The sequence below is a fragment of the Tamandua tetradactyla genome, chromosome 21 (genome assembly GCF_023851605.1).
Source record: "Tamandua tetradactyla isolate mTamTet1 chromosome 21, mTamTet1.pri, whole genome shotgun sequence".
Taxonomy (NCBI): domain Eukaryota; kingdom Metazoa; phylum Chordata; class Mammalia; order Pilosa; family Myrmecophagidae; genus Tamandua; species Tamandua tetradactyla.
In genome coordinates this window covers 59,890,232-59,903,685 of record NC_135347.1, presented here as the reverse complement: position 1 = coordinate 59,903,685, position 13,454 = coordinate 59,890,232, and the positions used below count along the sequence as shown (strand labels likewise).

General features: G+C 38.8%; 1 protein-coding gene across 15 annotated transcripts in view; it reads right to left on the bottom strand.

Annotated features, from left to right (window-relative positions):
- Positions 1-13,454, bottom strand: part of LOC143665722 (uncharacterized) — a 121,324-nt gene that overhangs the window by 68,135 nt on the left and 39,735 nt on the right. For 14 of the 15 annotated variants that reach the window (XR_013167195.1, XR_013167202.1, XR_013167201.1 and 11 more), the window contains one exon: positions 10,082-10,234. Coding sequence is in view for 7 of the 15 variants with exons in the window: in XM_077139491.1 (XP_076995606.1) it covers positions 10,082-10,234 (153 nt within the window). In the remaining 8 variants the exon portion in view is untranslated. Of the gene's footprint in view, positions 1-10,081; positions 10,235-11,461; positions 11,644-13,454 lie in introns of all 15 variants that reach the window. The other variant, XR_013167199.1, reaches the window with a different exon arrangement.

Here is a 13,454-nt window from a genome sequence, read left to right as displayed (position 1 = left end):
ATATATTTTTGTTTTGTATATTTGTCTTTAAAGCCAAGTAAAAAATATTTTATGTAGTTGTTTAAATTGAATTTAAAGATTAACTCCTATGAAGCAAAAACAAAATTTTGAAATGAATCACAATTTATTTCAAATGACTTTGTAATATAATATTTTGTCTGTACAACCCTAATAGGATAGCTCCTAATGACAAAAAAAGAACTATATAAATAATCATAAATTGTCTTCAGTCTTATTGTTGGCATAGTGTTGATATTGTTATTTTGAGACTGCTGGGTGTTGGTCATGGGACAAAGCAAATGAGTAATTCTGTTGATATAATTGAAAACCATCCGATTTTGCTGTGGGAGAGAGTGAGGCAGGACAGAACAGGGCATCGAGGCTGGGTCCAGTTTTGTAGGAGGTCATGTACAACTACAAACTCCCTAGAACAAGAATTTATCTTGAAACCACAAACCCCCCAAACCATAAAGCCCGTAAAATCATGGGCTCCAAATGAACTCCTAGTTAATAACAGAAAGCCTGAGGCTATAAAGGGTGTTAAACTACATAGAGTGACAAGAGGCCACAAGCACTGATAGTTATCTCTTCCTGAAACAAAGACACCTGGTGACCAACGGTGGAAATGGAAAATCACTGTTAGCAAAACCTCCCTATAAAACAAGCTTTCCAGGCCACTCAGGGCATGCCTCGCCCTTCAGCACATCCTGGCTAGTTTCTCTAGGGTGTACTAACCTTTCAGTAAACTTCACTGCTTAGTGCTCCTTGCTTTCTTGTCCTTGAATTCTTTCCCCCAGAGAGACTCCAAGCCTGCAGTGGAGGTGGGCTCTGTGCCAGCAGAGCTCCAGTTACAAAAGGAGATACAGTTGATGTAAGATCGGTAATGTTAATTAAGAGCCCTGAATTCCTGAGTTTGAATTGGAAGTATCAGTATGAATTTACCATGGATTCAAAAAAATTTTTTTTAAGTATTTCCTAGCTCTGTCCACTGAAAAAGCCTAGAAACCTGATTGCCATTCAAAGATACCATTTCACTATGTAAAACCAGGGCTCCTTAGAGAAACATCTTATTCCAGGTCTGGAGCAGAAAATGGAAAAGATGAAGATGGAATATCACATCATACCAAAAATAAAGGAAACTATGAAACATTAATGGGATCCTAGTAAAAGGACCCATGAGCCAACTTGAAGGTGCTCCCACTGGCCAAAGATGGGACAATTTTCAGAATTAGTAAGGATTGAAACACATGAACTGAGTTTAAATCCAAAAATTTATAATGGTACTAAAAAATAAAATACCACTCTTATTGGTCACATTTGGAGGATGCTGGAGAAACAATTCATTATTTGGAAAGCTGGAAAATAAAGCAAATGAATCAGGCATATGTTTTGCCTTTTTATGCATTTAAACCTCAGACTACAGAAATCTATTTTTATATGTAGAAGCTTCTCTTTATAGAACTAGTCCAGCTAATAAAGGAGGAATGTATAATTTAAATATAACCAACCTGCAAACCCTCATGAAATAATGGTTCTGAGAAAATATTATCTATTGCTGCTAATATCACTAAAAAAGAGAGACATTACTGTCTCCAGATCTAAGTACATGAACCCACCTAAGAAGAAGCTGCACATCAAATAATCAAACATGAATAGCTTAAGTCTCAGTGTTTAAGTGTAGGATTACAGAAATACAGGGACTAGCAGAATATGTTAAACAATACTTCTGTGTGCAGCAAAATCCAGACCATGGATAATTCTTATGGATAAAAAACCCAGTTTCTTGAATGAAAAAAAGGGGAGAAGATTATATATTTAAAAAAGACTTAAGGTGCATACCAATTAATAGCAGTGTGTGGACCTTATTTGGGTTGTGATTCAAATAAACTCTAAAAAAATATGTGAAATAACTAAAGAAATGTAAATAGTAACTATTTTATATCCTAAGATTTATATTTATATTCTAAGACTAATTTTTAGGTGAGATAATATTACCTAATATTTTAAAGACACATAATGAAATGTTTGGATAAAAAGATATGGTATTTGGGATTTGTTTCAAAATAATCTAGGAATGAGAGAAGTAGGGTCTGGAATAGTCATGATAATTCTTGAAGCTGGGTAGATGAGGAGGGTTCATTTTACTATTCTCTCTACTATTGTATTTTTGAAATTTTTCACAACAAAAAAGTTTTAAAATGCATCAGTGCAAAAAAATATTTCATATTTCACACCTACAGAGTTTTAGCAGTGCATGAATCATGTAGAAGCCTCAAGAACTACAAGAGATGACAGGCATGCATGTAGGTAAATTCCACTTTCCACAAGATGGTCAGCTATCTCAAGGTAAAGGACACGATAGCCTGGAAGAAGTACACATTTAGGGTAGAAAAAGTCATTTGTTTCAACTTCCTGTCCAAAAATGTACCATTGGATATGTTTGCTCCCAATACACCAGTCTGCATACAACATCACTTCTGGAAGATTCTCAGTCACCTATAATACTAATTCTGTTGTTGTTACATCTTGAAAACTATCATGCTCATTCCCACGGACCCATTGGCACTGCTAAGACTTTTGATTGGCATCTGTGTCTCTATCTGTGTCCCAGCTCCTTGGCTTTAGACCTGGTGGTGCCAGTGAGTCTCAGCTACCGAGACACCTCACATTTGAGAGTGTAAAAATTTCTTATATAATTCCATAAAGAAGGTTATAAACTCTGGCTCCTCTTCTCTGGTATTCTTCTCATCTCTCAAGACCACAGACACAGAAAAAAGATTATATTAGCCTGGCCAGCCTTTGTCTCTGGGTTCCACCAGAATGGAAATTTTCTTCTGGGTTTTACCAGTCTGTAATTCTTAGCTCTTGAATCTATAAGAATCAATCTACAAAAGTCAATATAAAAGAAAATCAAAGAGTCAGAGAAAGAAAGATTAGATGGCCATAATACTAAAAGTGTTGGGATTGAGAAGAGTGGCTGGGAGAAGTTGGCGGGGTAGGTCAGTAGGGTTCAGTAGATGGCACACTTCAGTAAAATAATGATATTCAGTTCCACAGACAAAATGTTTCCTCCAAAATCAACCCCTAAGAAGGGGAACCTTTATGATACTTGATGATACTTTAAAGGAGGAGAGAAAGGCAAGAAGAGACATAGACTATAAGGAAATAATTCAAACATAAGCCTATACCTTCCTTATTTAATTGTACCACTAGAGAGAATTCATAGACGGGGCTTCCTCGGCCCAACTTGTCCGCTCTCAGAAAGCCCCCATGCTTAGCTCAGTGTTCTGTGGCTGCCATCTTGAAATTCTTAACAGTTTTATCTTTGAACTTGAGATTGGTGAGTGCAGTCCCCTGGGACAAGGAAGATGCATGTGAACAGCAGAGCTATGCCAAATGGCAGCACCCCCACAGGTCCCAAGGACAGGTCCGCAGTCTGGAACACACAGACATGCCTTGGGCAGCCCAGAACACTGCCAGGCAAAAGGGGCAACGGTAGCAGTGGGTGCAGCCCTGGAAGAAAAGGGGGACTGTACTTGCAGGAGGGCTGGGACGCATGGTGGGGCGCTGGCTGCCTGCAGCCCCTGGAGCCTGTCCCGGTGGTTTTGTCATAAATTCTCGTCTGGCCTGTGGTCAGACAGGCACTGGAAGAAGACAGGCAGTAAAGTTTGCCAGTAAATTATTACTGCAAAAATTATTGCCATAGGGCAGGCCATGGTGGCTCAGTGGCAGAGTTCTCACCTGTCATGCCAGAGACCCAGGTTCAATTCCCAGTGCCTGCCCACGCAAAAAAAAATTATTACAGTAAATTATTGCAAGAAGTGTACACATAGACAATGCAATGAAGCATATCAGGATCTTCAAAGAGTTTAAAATCTCAGGTTTGAAAACTACTTCAACACTATAAAGCAAATATCCACAGGCTTAGAAATAGAAATTAAACTTAAGAGTTGTGGCATATGACAACAAAGTACACTACTGTCATATGAAACTTCAGTTGAATCAATTATTAATGAGGAATACAAGTTTAAAATTATTTTTTTCTTATATTTGAAGATACAATTTAATCCAATGTTGTCATAGCTCATAAAATATTCTTAACAGCTCCAAAAACAATTGCATCAGTAAAAAGATCCTTGTAAAAATTTAAAATTATCAAAAATTATTTGCAATCTTGCATTTCCAAAGAACAACTAATATGCCTTTCAATTGTATCAATTGAAAATAAAGTTATTAACGTATAAATTTTGATGACCCACTAAATGAATTTGCAGAAAAGCAAGCCAGAAATATCTTATTATATAACATTAATAAAGTACTATTTATTGTATTACATAAAATTATGACACTAAAAATTTGGTTTGCATTTTGTAAGTTATGTTGCTACTTATGTCTCACTATTCCCCATATTACATTTTATAAGTAAAAAATAGCATATTCCCCCTGCTTTTTTAACAAGGAACTTTGCATTTTCATTTTGTAGTTTGGCGTCACAAATTATGTAGTTTGCCGTTTATGAAAAAGGCTGTTTTTGTATATTTAGGTTAGGACAGCTAAATTTCTAGATGTTAACAGAGGCCTTTAAAACAATCTCTAAACACTGTTACATGATGGGAGGGAAAGGCTGTAACTCTTGAAAATATTCTACCTATTTTTGCTTTATAGAAAAATCTAACTGGCGGAGGACTGGGTAGGGAAAGGACCCTTAAAGATCAGCAATTCCTTAATATAGATGGAGAAATTGAGGCACCAAACTGATTGTTTCCAGGTCACAAATGATTTAGAGGCAGATTTGGGACTAAATCTCAAATCACCTCACTGTCCCTGGTGTGACTTCTACCACCTGCTAATTGTATCCACCAGGGTCCAGAACATCAGAAACACTCGAAGTGTTTCACACACAGGAACGTACTGTGGGTGTTGCAAAAGCTGCTCATCAAACCAGGACAGTGAGATGGTACAGCCATCAGCAGCTTTAGGCCTCCACCACCAAAAAAAATGAAGGTGTATGCCAAAGGGCTGGAGAAATGGAGACTATATAGCTATGGCCAGAGGTAGCACCGGAAGCAGAGAAAGGAGAAATCCCATGCCTCTCTCCTTCTCCCTTCCTGCTCTCGACTCTCACCACCAATTCCCATTAGCGAATTGAGCAGGGAGCCAGCTGGCGGGAGCCCAGGGAACACAGCGTGTGGGAGGCCGCCCGGCGACATCCAGCAGTGCAGGGGGAAATTGAGGTGTGGATTTGAAGTCAAACGAGCACATGACTGGCATGCTGAATAAGCGAGGGCTAATGACATTGGCGGGTCCGACTGTCCCTGACAAACTAAAAAGTGCCGGTCTATTTCCAGCAGCCAGATACCACTGGCAGGACTCGTCACTGAGATAACGCACTGACAGCCTTTAGCACAGAGCACGGCGCACGTTCTCTTTGGTGGAGTTTAAAATCACCATCTTCATTTCCATCAACATTAGTATTCTCAAATGGAGAAAAGGTTAAAAACAACAGGGAGTTTATCAAAGAATGATGAGACAACTACTCAGTATCTAAAATAAAAAGGCAGAGCTGAATTTACGTGTACCCCAGCAAGCAAGGGCTGCACTGGTCCGGCAGTCTCCCCAGGGACAGCAAACTGCTGACCTCATGGAGGGGCTTTGTTTGGGGGGCAGCATGGCGTCTGAGGGACTGACAGACTTCGGAGGGTGTCGGTGGGTTGACCTCACCTGTGGGAGCATGGTCACTCAGGTGTGACTGCTGTGGACCGGGTGGCACTTGGAGGCGTGTTTATTGGACTGAGTCTGTCCCTCATAGGCTGACTTTCAGAAGCCAAGGGCTTAGTGAAGCAAATAATTCTTGGCCCACTACAGGGGTTGAAAACTGGTTCTTACGACTACTTGTTGCCATTGCTACAGAAAAAAAAATCATCCTTTTCCTAAGTTTGTGAGACTTAAAATTTTCAGGCTTCCCTTTTGGTCCTCATTCAGTCAAAACTGCAGGAGAGCCCATGAGCTTGGCCAGATCCTCCCCACTCCAACTCTCCTCGAAGACAAGGCTTCCTCTGCGGACAACTCATTTTCAGTTTGCATATCTGGCAACATAATTTTATTCTGCTTTTGTCTTTGAAACATTTGTCAAATTGTTTTTCAGGATAATGGCTGCAAAAAGCAGATAAGACTTTGCACAACAAACATTGAAGAACAGCGAGACAAACAAGTATAACTGGAAGGGACTGAAAGGCATTTATTTCAGAACTTGACTCCAAATTTCAAGGGCATGGTCATGAGATAAGTCTCAGAGATTCCCTGAGCATTTTAGATAGTCAGGTTGCCTTTTCTCTCAGTTTGGATAGAGGCTCTTCCGCCTCGCCTGCAGTATTAAGGGATGACAGGAAATGTGAGCAATGGTTGCCAAAAGCACATCTGTAACTCCTTGATGTGAGGAACTCAAACAAGCTGTGTTATGGCCTGAGCTGTATTATGTACTATGTTAGCCAAAGTAAGGAAACAGCATTTAATGAATTTCTCTAGTAGTAGTTTAACTCCTATCGATTGGATGATCATTCTCAGGATTCTTTCCCCATAAAAGAGTTTTACACTTTTGTACTTTTTGAAAGGAGATATTGTCCACTGAGGATGTTGGGGAATTTTATTAGTTATTTCTTGTTCTATAACAATTTGTTTCACATCTGGAAGCTTGAGAACGACAATAGTTATTATCTCACATTGTTTCTGAGGCTCAGTCATCTGGAAGCAGCTTTTCCAAGCTTTTCCACGTGGTTCTGCTTTGGTGTCTCTATGAGTTCGCAGTGCACAGTTGGCCAGGGCTGCAGGTCTCTGAAGACTTGAGTGCCGTGTCAGTAAGAGGCTGCCCACTGGAAGCCACAGCTCCTGATTCGCGCTGGCACAATGTCCCAGGGCTACCTGGGCCCCTCGAGAGAGCGGCTCACAGAAGGCAGTTAACCTCCCCCAGACTGGACAACGGAGCCCATGCAGGGCAGGAGTCACTATGTCTTTTATGACCTTTTATTCTGTTAAGATATTTCAATAGTATTTCTAAAGGATTTCTATAGTATCTACACCACAGTATACTAGCTTCATGGTACCTCTTTTACTGTGCCTCTGTCTTTATAAAGAAATTATTTCAGATAGCATCAAGGCATCAAGCAGTTAATGTATTTGTTGTTTATTTTCACAGAGTACCTAGGTTTTTAAAAGCCTATTTTTTACAGCAGTTGAAATAAGTGAATTATCTTAAAAGCATACCAGCTATTATTTTATTTATTTATTTATTTTTTTGCATGGGCAGGCACTGGGAATTGAACTCAGGTCTCCAGCATGGCAGGTGAGGACTCTGCCTGCTGAGCCATCATGGCCTGCCCTATTAGCTTATATATTTATTCCTTTGTGTTAGTAATTTGAAAGGTCCTGGAAAAGACCATTGTTTAGTCATTTCTAAATGATTGTGTTTTACAAGAGAGAATGGACTACATATTGTGTAATAGCCTGGTCTTGTTTGTTTTTAATAAGACCCATCAACAAATAGTATTGTCAGCATTTGTTACTGGAGTGTCCAAAATTCCGTGCTGGTCATGGGCATTTCTTGAATTACAGCAGCACATACGGGAAGATTATCATTCTCCCCTATTGGACAAGATTAATAGAGTAGCTGAAATAGGAGTGTTTCAAGGGGGTGGTGATATGAGAAGAAAGTATAATGTTTTATAATTAGTTAATTGACTAATATAAAAATCCTGGGTGTTTTTTTCAGCAATAATGAGTTACTACATATAACATTGGATTTAAAGGTGATCACAGTACAAGAGCTGAACATGTTTTGACTAATTCGAGGCCTCTAATTGTTCTGAGGCAAAGCAGCTAAATTTTGCTATTGAATCAAGAAATAGACTTGTGTGTGTGTGTGTATGTGTATGCTGTATGGCGGGGTCACATTTCATTCTTTTTTCCATGTGGGTATCGCGTTATTGCAGCACCATATGTTGAATTTGTTTGTTTGTGTGTTTGCTTGCTTGCTTGCTTGTTTGGGAAGTGCAGGGGCCGGGAATTGAACCCCGTCTCCTGTCTGGCAGGTGAGAATTCTACCACTGAGCCCCCTCACACCCCTCGAGACAGGCTAATAGGTAGTAGGTTGTCAGTGTGTGCCACACTGTTGAGTTATGACCTCGGGAGCATGCCCAACTTTTTAACGTTTGTTCACAAAGAAAAGTCTCCATAATCTAGAAAGAATCAGTGTCGAATTTTATGGGTTCTTCTGTAGGTAATCTGCCTGGGGCCATGGAGTCTTTTGCCTGCAGAGATTCAGCTATTTAATCAATTGTTTTTTGAATCCTATATAGTGTAAGTATATTAGTAGCAATATCAGCTACATGCTTATTGTACATTAGAGAATTTCTGGGAGTTTTAAAAGTAATCCTTTTGCAGTGCTTTTATCAGCCAGTTCATTTGCAAGGTAAATCTCTACCTGCTACATTTGCAGGAGCCGTGTAACAGAAGAAAGGAGTGTCCTTCTGATAATGACCCTGGAGTATCTCTTACAGGTTAGGATTTAGAAAAGGATTTAGAATTTTTAGACATTCTCATTATTTGAGTGTTTGCAGTAAACAAGAAAAATAAAGGTTAATTTTCCTCAAGATCCCCCATAATCTATTTGACCCTCAAAGATTTGCATTTTACTATCTTCTTCTATAACCTGGTACAACCAGTCTTTTTTACTTAAAGATAAAATTTCCTCTTCTTTTCTTAATAAAAGTCTTTTCTTGCTTCTCTAACAACTTTAAAATATTATTCTGAGGGATTTGATGATCTATAGTAGAGAGATTAATAGTAGATTGAGTGGCTTCCATAGCAACAAGGAAGATGTATTGGTCCCTTTGGGAGTTTAGAGAAGGAAAAGGAAGTTTGGGCAACTAATGTCTCCCTTGGAGCAGCATGAGTGGACTCATTTTTGACACTTGTCCTTCTGTTTTTTGCCCAATATTGGACGTGGGTCATTTCAATGGCCAGTGTACTTATAATATCCAGTTATCCTTATCTATAGGCTCTCAAATTTTTAGAGAGCAGAGACATTTTGATAGTTTTATCTGGAGAACCAGATATTGTATCAGTCTTATGCTCTCAAAATGTCTGGTAACATATTAAATATTTTCCAAATTGGCCATTTTACAATTTAATCTCTATTTTATTAAATTTTCTAATTCATGTTTGATCCCATTAACAAAAAGAGAAAATGAGGCTCTCTACTTTAGTTGTAGGTCTATTCTAGCTCCTTAAATATATCCTGGTCTACTTTTCATCTTTATTTTGTTAACGATTTGAACCTTTTCAATTTTCCTTAAAAGAAAAGTTTCTGAAATTGCCTTAATTGTGGTGAATTTTGTTATTTGTATTGCTCACTTAAGGAAATTCAAAAATATTACATAGCTCAGTGATTTAAATCTTTTCTTTCCACTCTTTCTGCTTATTAAGCATTTAAAAGTATTTTTCCCTTTATAAGGGGCCAAGAGTAAAGCCGAACTAGTTGGTACAGATCAGTAGTAGAAGAAATTAGTGCAAGCAAAATACTGAGTTCTGCAACAAATTTCTGCCTTTCTTCCTGAAGGTTAGGAAAATCCTTAACTATAGCCTTTACACCAGTTTTAATTCAACCTCTATAGATTTCCTTCTGTGCTTCTGTGCTTATGCTTCCATAGATTCCCTATGGAATTCTCTCATGCATTCAATAGATACAAAACAATCTAGAGAACAAAACAAAACACATGAAACAAGACTTTTACGTGTAGACAAATGGCAACAAAAGCAAAGAAAGCCGAGGAGAATAAGCAGATCATGGCAAATACACGTATCAAATGGCATCCCTCTAAAACCAGAGGTCTTATGACATTATACAAAGACTCAGGTGTAATTATTTACTAAATGGCGCACCTCTAAAACAAAAGGTCTGATTACTTTTACAAAGACGTAGGCCTAAACAAGACCTATTTGATTACAAATCCTAGGATAACAAAACAAATTCAGCAAGAAGAACTCAAAACTGTTCTGAGCTCGATTGCTATTGAGACTGACTAACCTGGCAGCAGCATATCTGCAATGTAAATGACGCTGTCACACAAGGTGTGCAGGGACAGTGCCTGCTGGCCCCAGGGTGCTCTGAATGTTGCCAAATGAAAGTCTTCAAATGGATCACGGTGGAACTTCCAAAATTGAAACCATCATTCGATATCTGAAATGCAAAGACAAAGCTACATTGCTTGCTGTAGTGAGAGAGAACTATTTGGGTCAAGTACAGACTCTTCCAGCAGAATGAACGGCTGATCTTAGGTAGGGTTTGAGAGAAGCATGGAGGTCTGGAATTGGAGGACTCTCAGGGTCTGGGTAGGATAACACCATCTGTAGAAGCATGGTTACTCATGTGTACTGCTGTTGTTTGGGTACCACTCAGAGGCATGTTTACTGGGGACTTTCAGAAATGAGGGACTAACATTGATCACCTGGCTTATAAAAGCATGCTTACTGAGGTGAGCTGTTAATCGACAGAACAGGTCTAAAACCAGTTCTAGTTACCATGGCTTCAGAATAAGGACTCTTCCTAAGTTGTAAGAACGTTTTATTCTCAAATTCATGAATAAGATAAAAGGAGAAAGAAAAATGGGGGGAACTACTCATGGGAAAGCATGGTAGAACACTGTCAAAATGGTACAGTTCACCACTCTGGAAAGGTTGCCATGAATTACATGGCAAAGTCTTGGTAATTCCATACTGTGCATGGTTGAGTTAGTAGAATAAAAAGGGTATTTTTCTGGAAGAAAAGCTGCGGTTGAAATCAATACATATTTAGATCATTTATTTTTACTCCCTCCTGGCATTAGCCCTTACTGTATACAGTAACCCTTTCAGAAAACATATTAATATATGTAAATTTTTTGAGAGGGTATTCTGTTTTTACATCCCCTTACTTGTTTTTCTCTGCTATCTTATCTGATTATCTCTTCAAAGAACTTTCCCCAACTTAGCTTTTTTATATTCAATATTATAAGCCACTTCTTCTTTTAACCTATGGTACCCTCTTCATTTTAAAGACAACTTGTTACTTGTAACCACAGAGTTAGAAGTTCATCATAGATCTAAGTTTTAAAAAAAGAACCCCCAAATATATTTTTGGAGAAGACAAGGAAACAGAAGGCTTTTATAAGTATGATTAAGCACTTGATCTCTGGATTCAGATGGACCTGAGTTTAAATCCTGACTTCTCCACTTAGAAACTGTGTGACCTGGAGCAAGTCACACAACTTCTCCAAGCTTCTGTGTTCTCATCTGTAAAACAGGGATAATGCAAGTCACGCTTCCATGAGGTCTGTGGCCCATGTCATCGCACCATGGAAAAACAAAAGTTCTGAAGAATTCTGGTTGAATGATTATCTATTGAATGAATACATCACAGTATATTTACCCATTTCCCTTCTGTGGAACGTGCAGTCTTCCTCCCATTTTTTGAGCATCATGAATGATGCCATAAACGTCTTCACAATGGAGCTTTTGCTTCTGTTGAAGCGGCGCACCGATTGTTACTGGCCAGGACTCGAGCCACACCATCTGCTTTCAAATCCCAGCTCTGCCACTGCAAACCTGTGACTGTAAGTGATGGATTTAAACTTTGTGGAGCACGTTTGCCCCTCATCTGTAGGACTGGGGCAGTAAGAGCATGTACTCTGCCTTTGGGGAAGTTTAAATGAAGCAGTTAGAATAGTGCCTGGCACGAGTAAGCTTTATGAGTGATAGCTGTCAGCAGTGAATTTTGTCTTATGATCAGTTCTCAGGAGAGGGCATTTGTATCTGAATGCCCTTAATATTTAATGTTAAATCGCTTTTTAAAAATTATCGTATTGAATAAATTTATACTGACAATAGCCATACCTAAGTGCTCATTTTCCATAGCCTCATTTGTAGTTTTATGTTTCTTATACTTTTATATTTAATAAATGTGAATTATTACCTCTTTGTTGTTTTTAACCTGAATTTATTTAATTGCTAATGAAAGTGTTTGTGATTACTAACTCTTGCCTCTTATTTGAAACCCATTAGTGTACTTTTGTTCTTGAGGGGCTGATACTAGACTTGCTTTTTGACTAAAGACTGACATATTTACATTTTCATTACTTCATCTTAATAATTATTATAAGTGACTCCCTCAGTCTCGTTTTCTTACCTTCCCTTTTAAATGTTTTTTTATTTCCAACATTGCTTTTTTAAACATTTTTTATTGTGAAATACAACCTATATGCAGAAATCTAGATTTCAAAATACAGTTTAACAAGTAGTTATAGAGTAAATTTCAAAATATGGTTTGGGTTACATTTCCATAATTTCAGGTATTTCCTTCTCACTGTTCAAATACACTAGAGACTAAAAGGAAATATCAATATAATGATTCAGCAGTCATACTCCTCCTAATCTGGAGTTTTTTCTTAAAGGCAGAGACTCTATTAGTCATCATTGTGTCTACGTGCCTAGCCTTGTCCCAGCTTGTAGTGAACAACTAATAATTATTTGTGGAATGGATGCTGAAGTAAGAAGTGAATTAGCACCAATAAGTCCTCTGACCACATAAACTTGGAATTCAAAAATAATAATTATGCCTGTTTCCTTTAAGAGCCAAATTACAAAAAGTATGAACCAACATTCCACAGGCTGCAAGAAACCCACTCTTCCATGGGGTTCCCCACCATGGACCTATTACATGTTGCACTGAATCAGGCCCTTTGTCACCACTGTTGGAGTCCAGTGGGTCACAGCTGTCATGTGATAACCAGTTTCTCCAGAATACCATCCTGACCTGCCAGGTTCTCTCCAAGCATGGACACTGATGCCTCCCTTAATTGTACAAATTAACAAAAATATACTCCAGATTTAGGGATGAAAAAGTGCAACTACCATGAGAAGGCATTATTTTAAGAATATCCAATATGGCAAAGGCCAGCTCACCATCCACCAAAGGAAATCTCCAGGCATCTCCACACTCTGGAGCACTGGCCCCAAGAACTCTTGTGTGGTGGGAGTGTATGTGTATCTGTGTGTGTGTGTGTGTGTGTGTGTGTGTGTGAATATAGGAGAAGGAGCAATGGAGATAGGGATAGAGATAGTTTAAGAAAGATAGACCTTTGCTCTGCGACTCCACGGTCTGCCTCATTCCTTGTCCTCAAATGACTGAGAGTGGGAACACCCACACCTGTTGGGGTAGCTGGCCCGCATGGCTTCAGACAAGGCATTGAAAAAGGCAGCAGTGCATTTACCAGGACTGAGATATTCTGTATGTGAAAGTCAGCAATGGTCCTACTGATTCCCTTTCATACTTTCTTCTTCAGGATAAAGAGGTTAGACCTAAGCATCCCTCTTGGCATGGTCCAGTCTGACAATCTCCTGTTAAGCAAAACACACACACACAC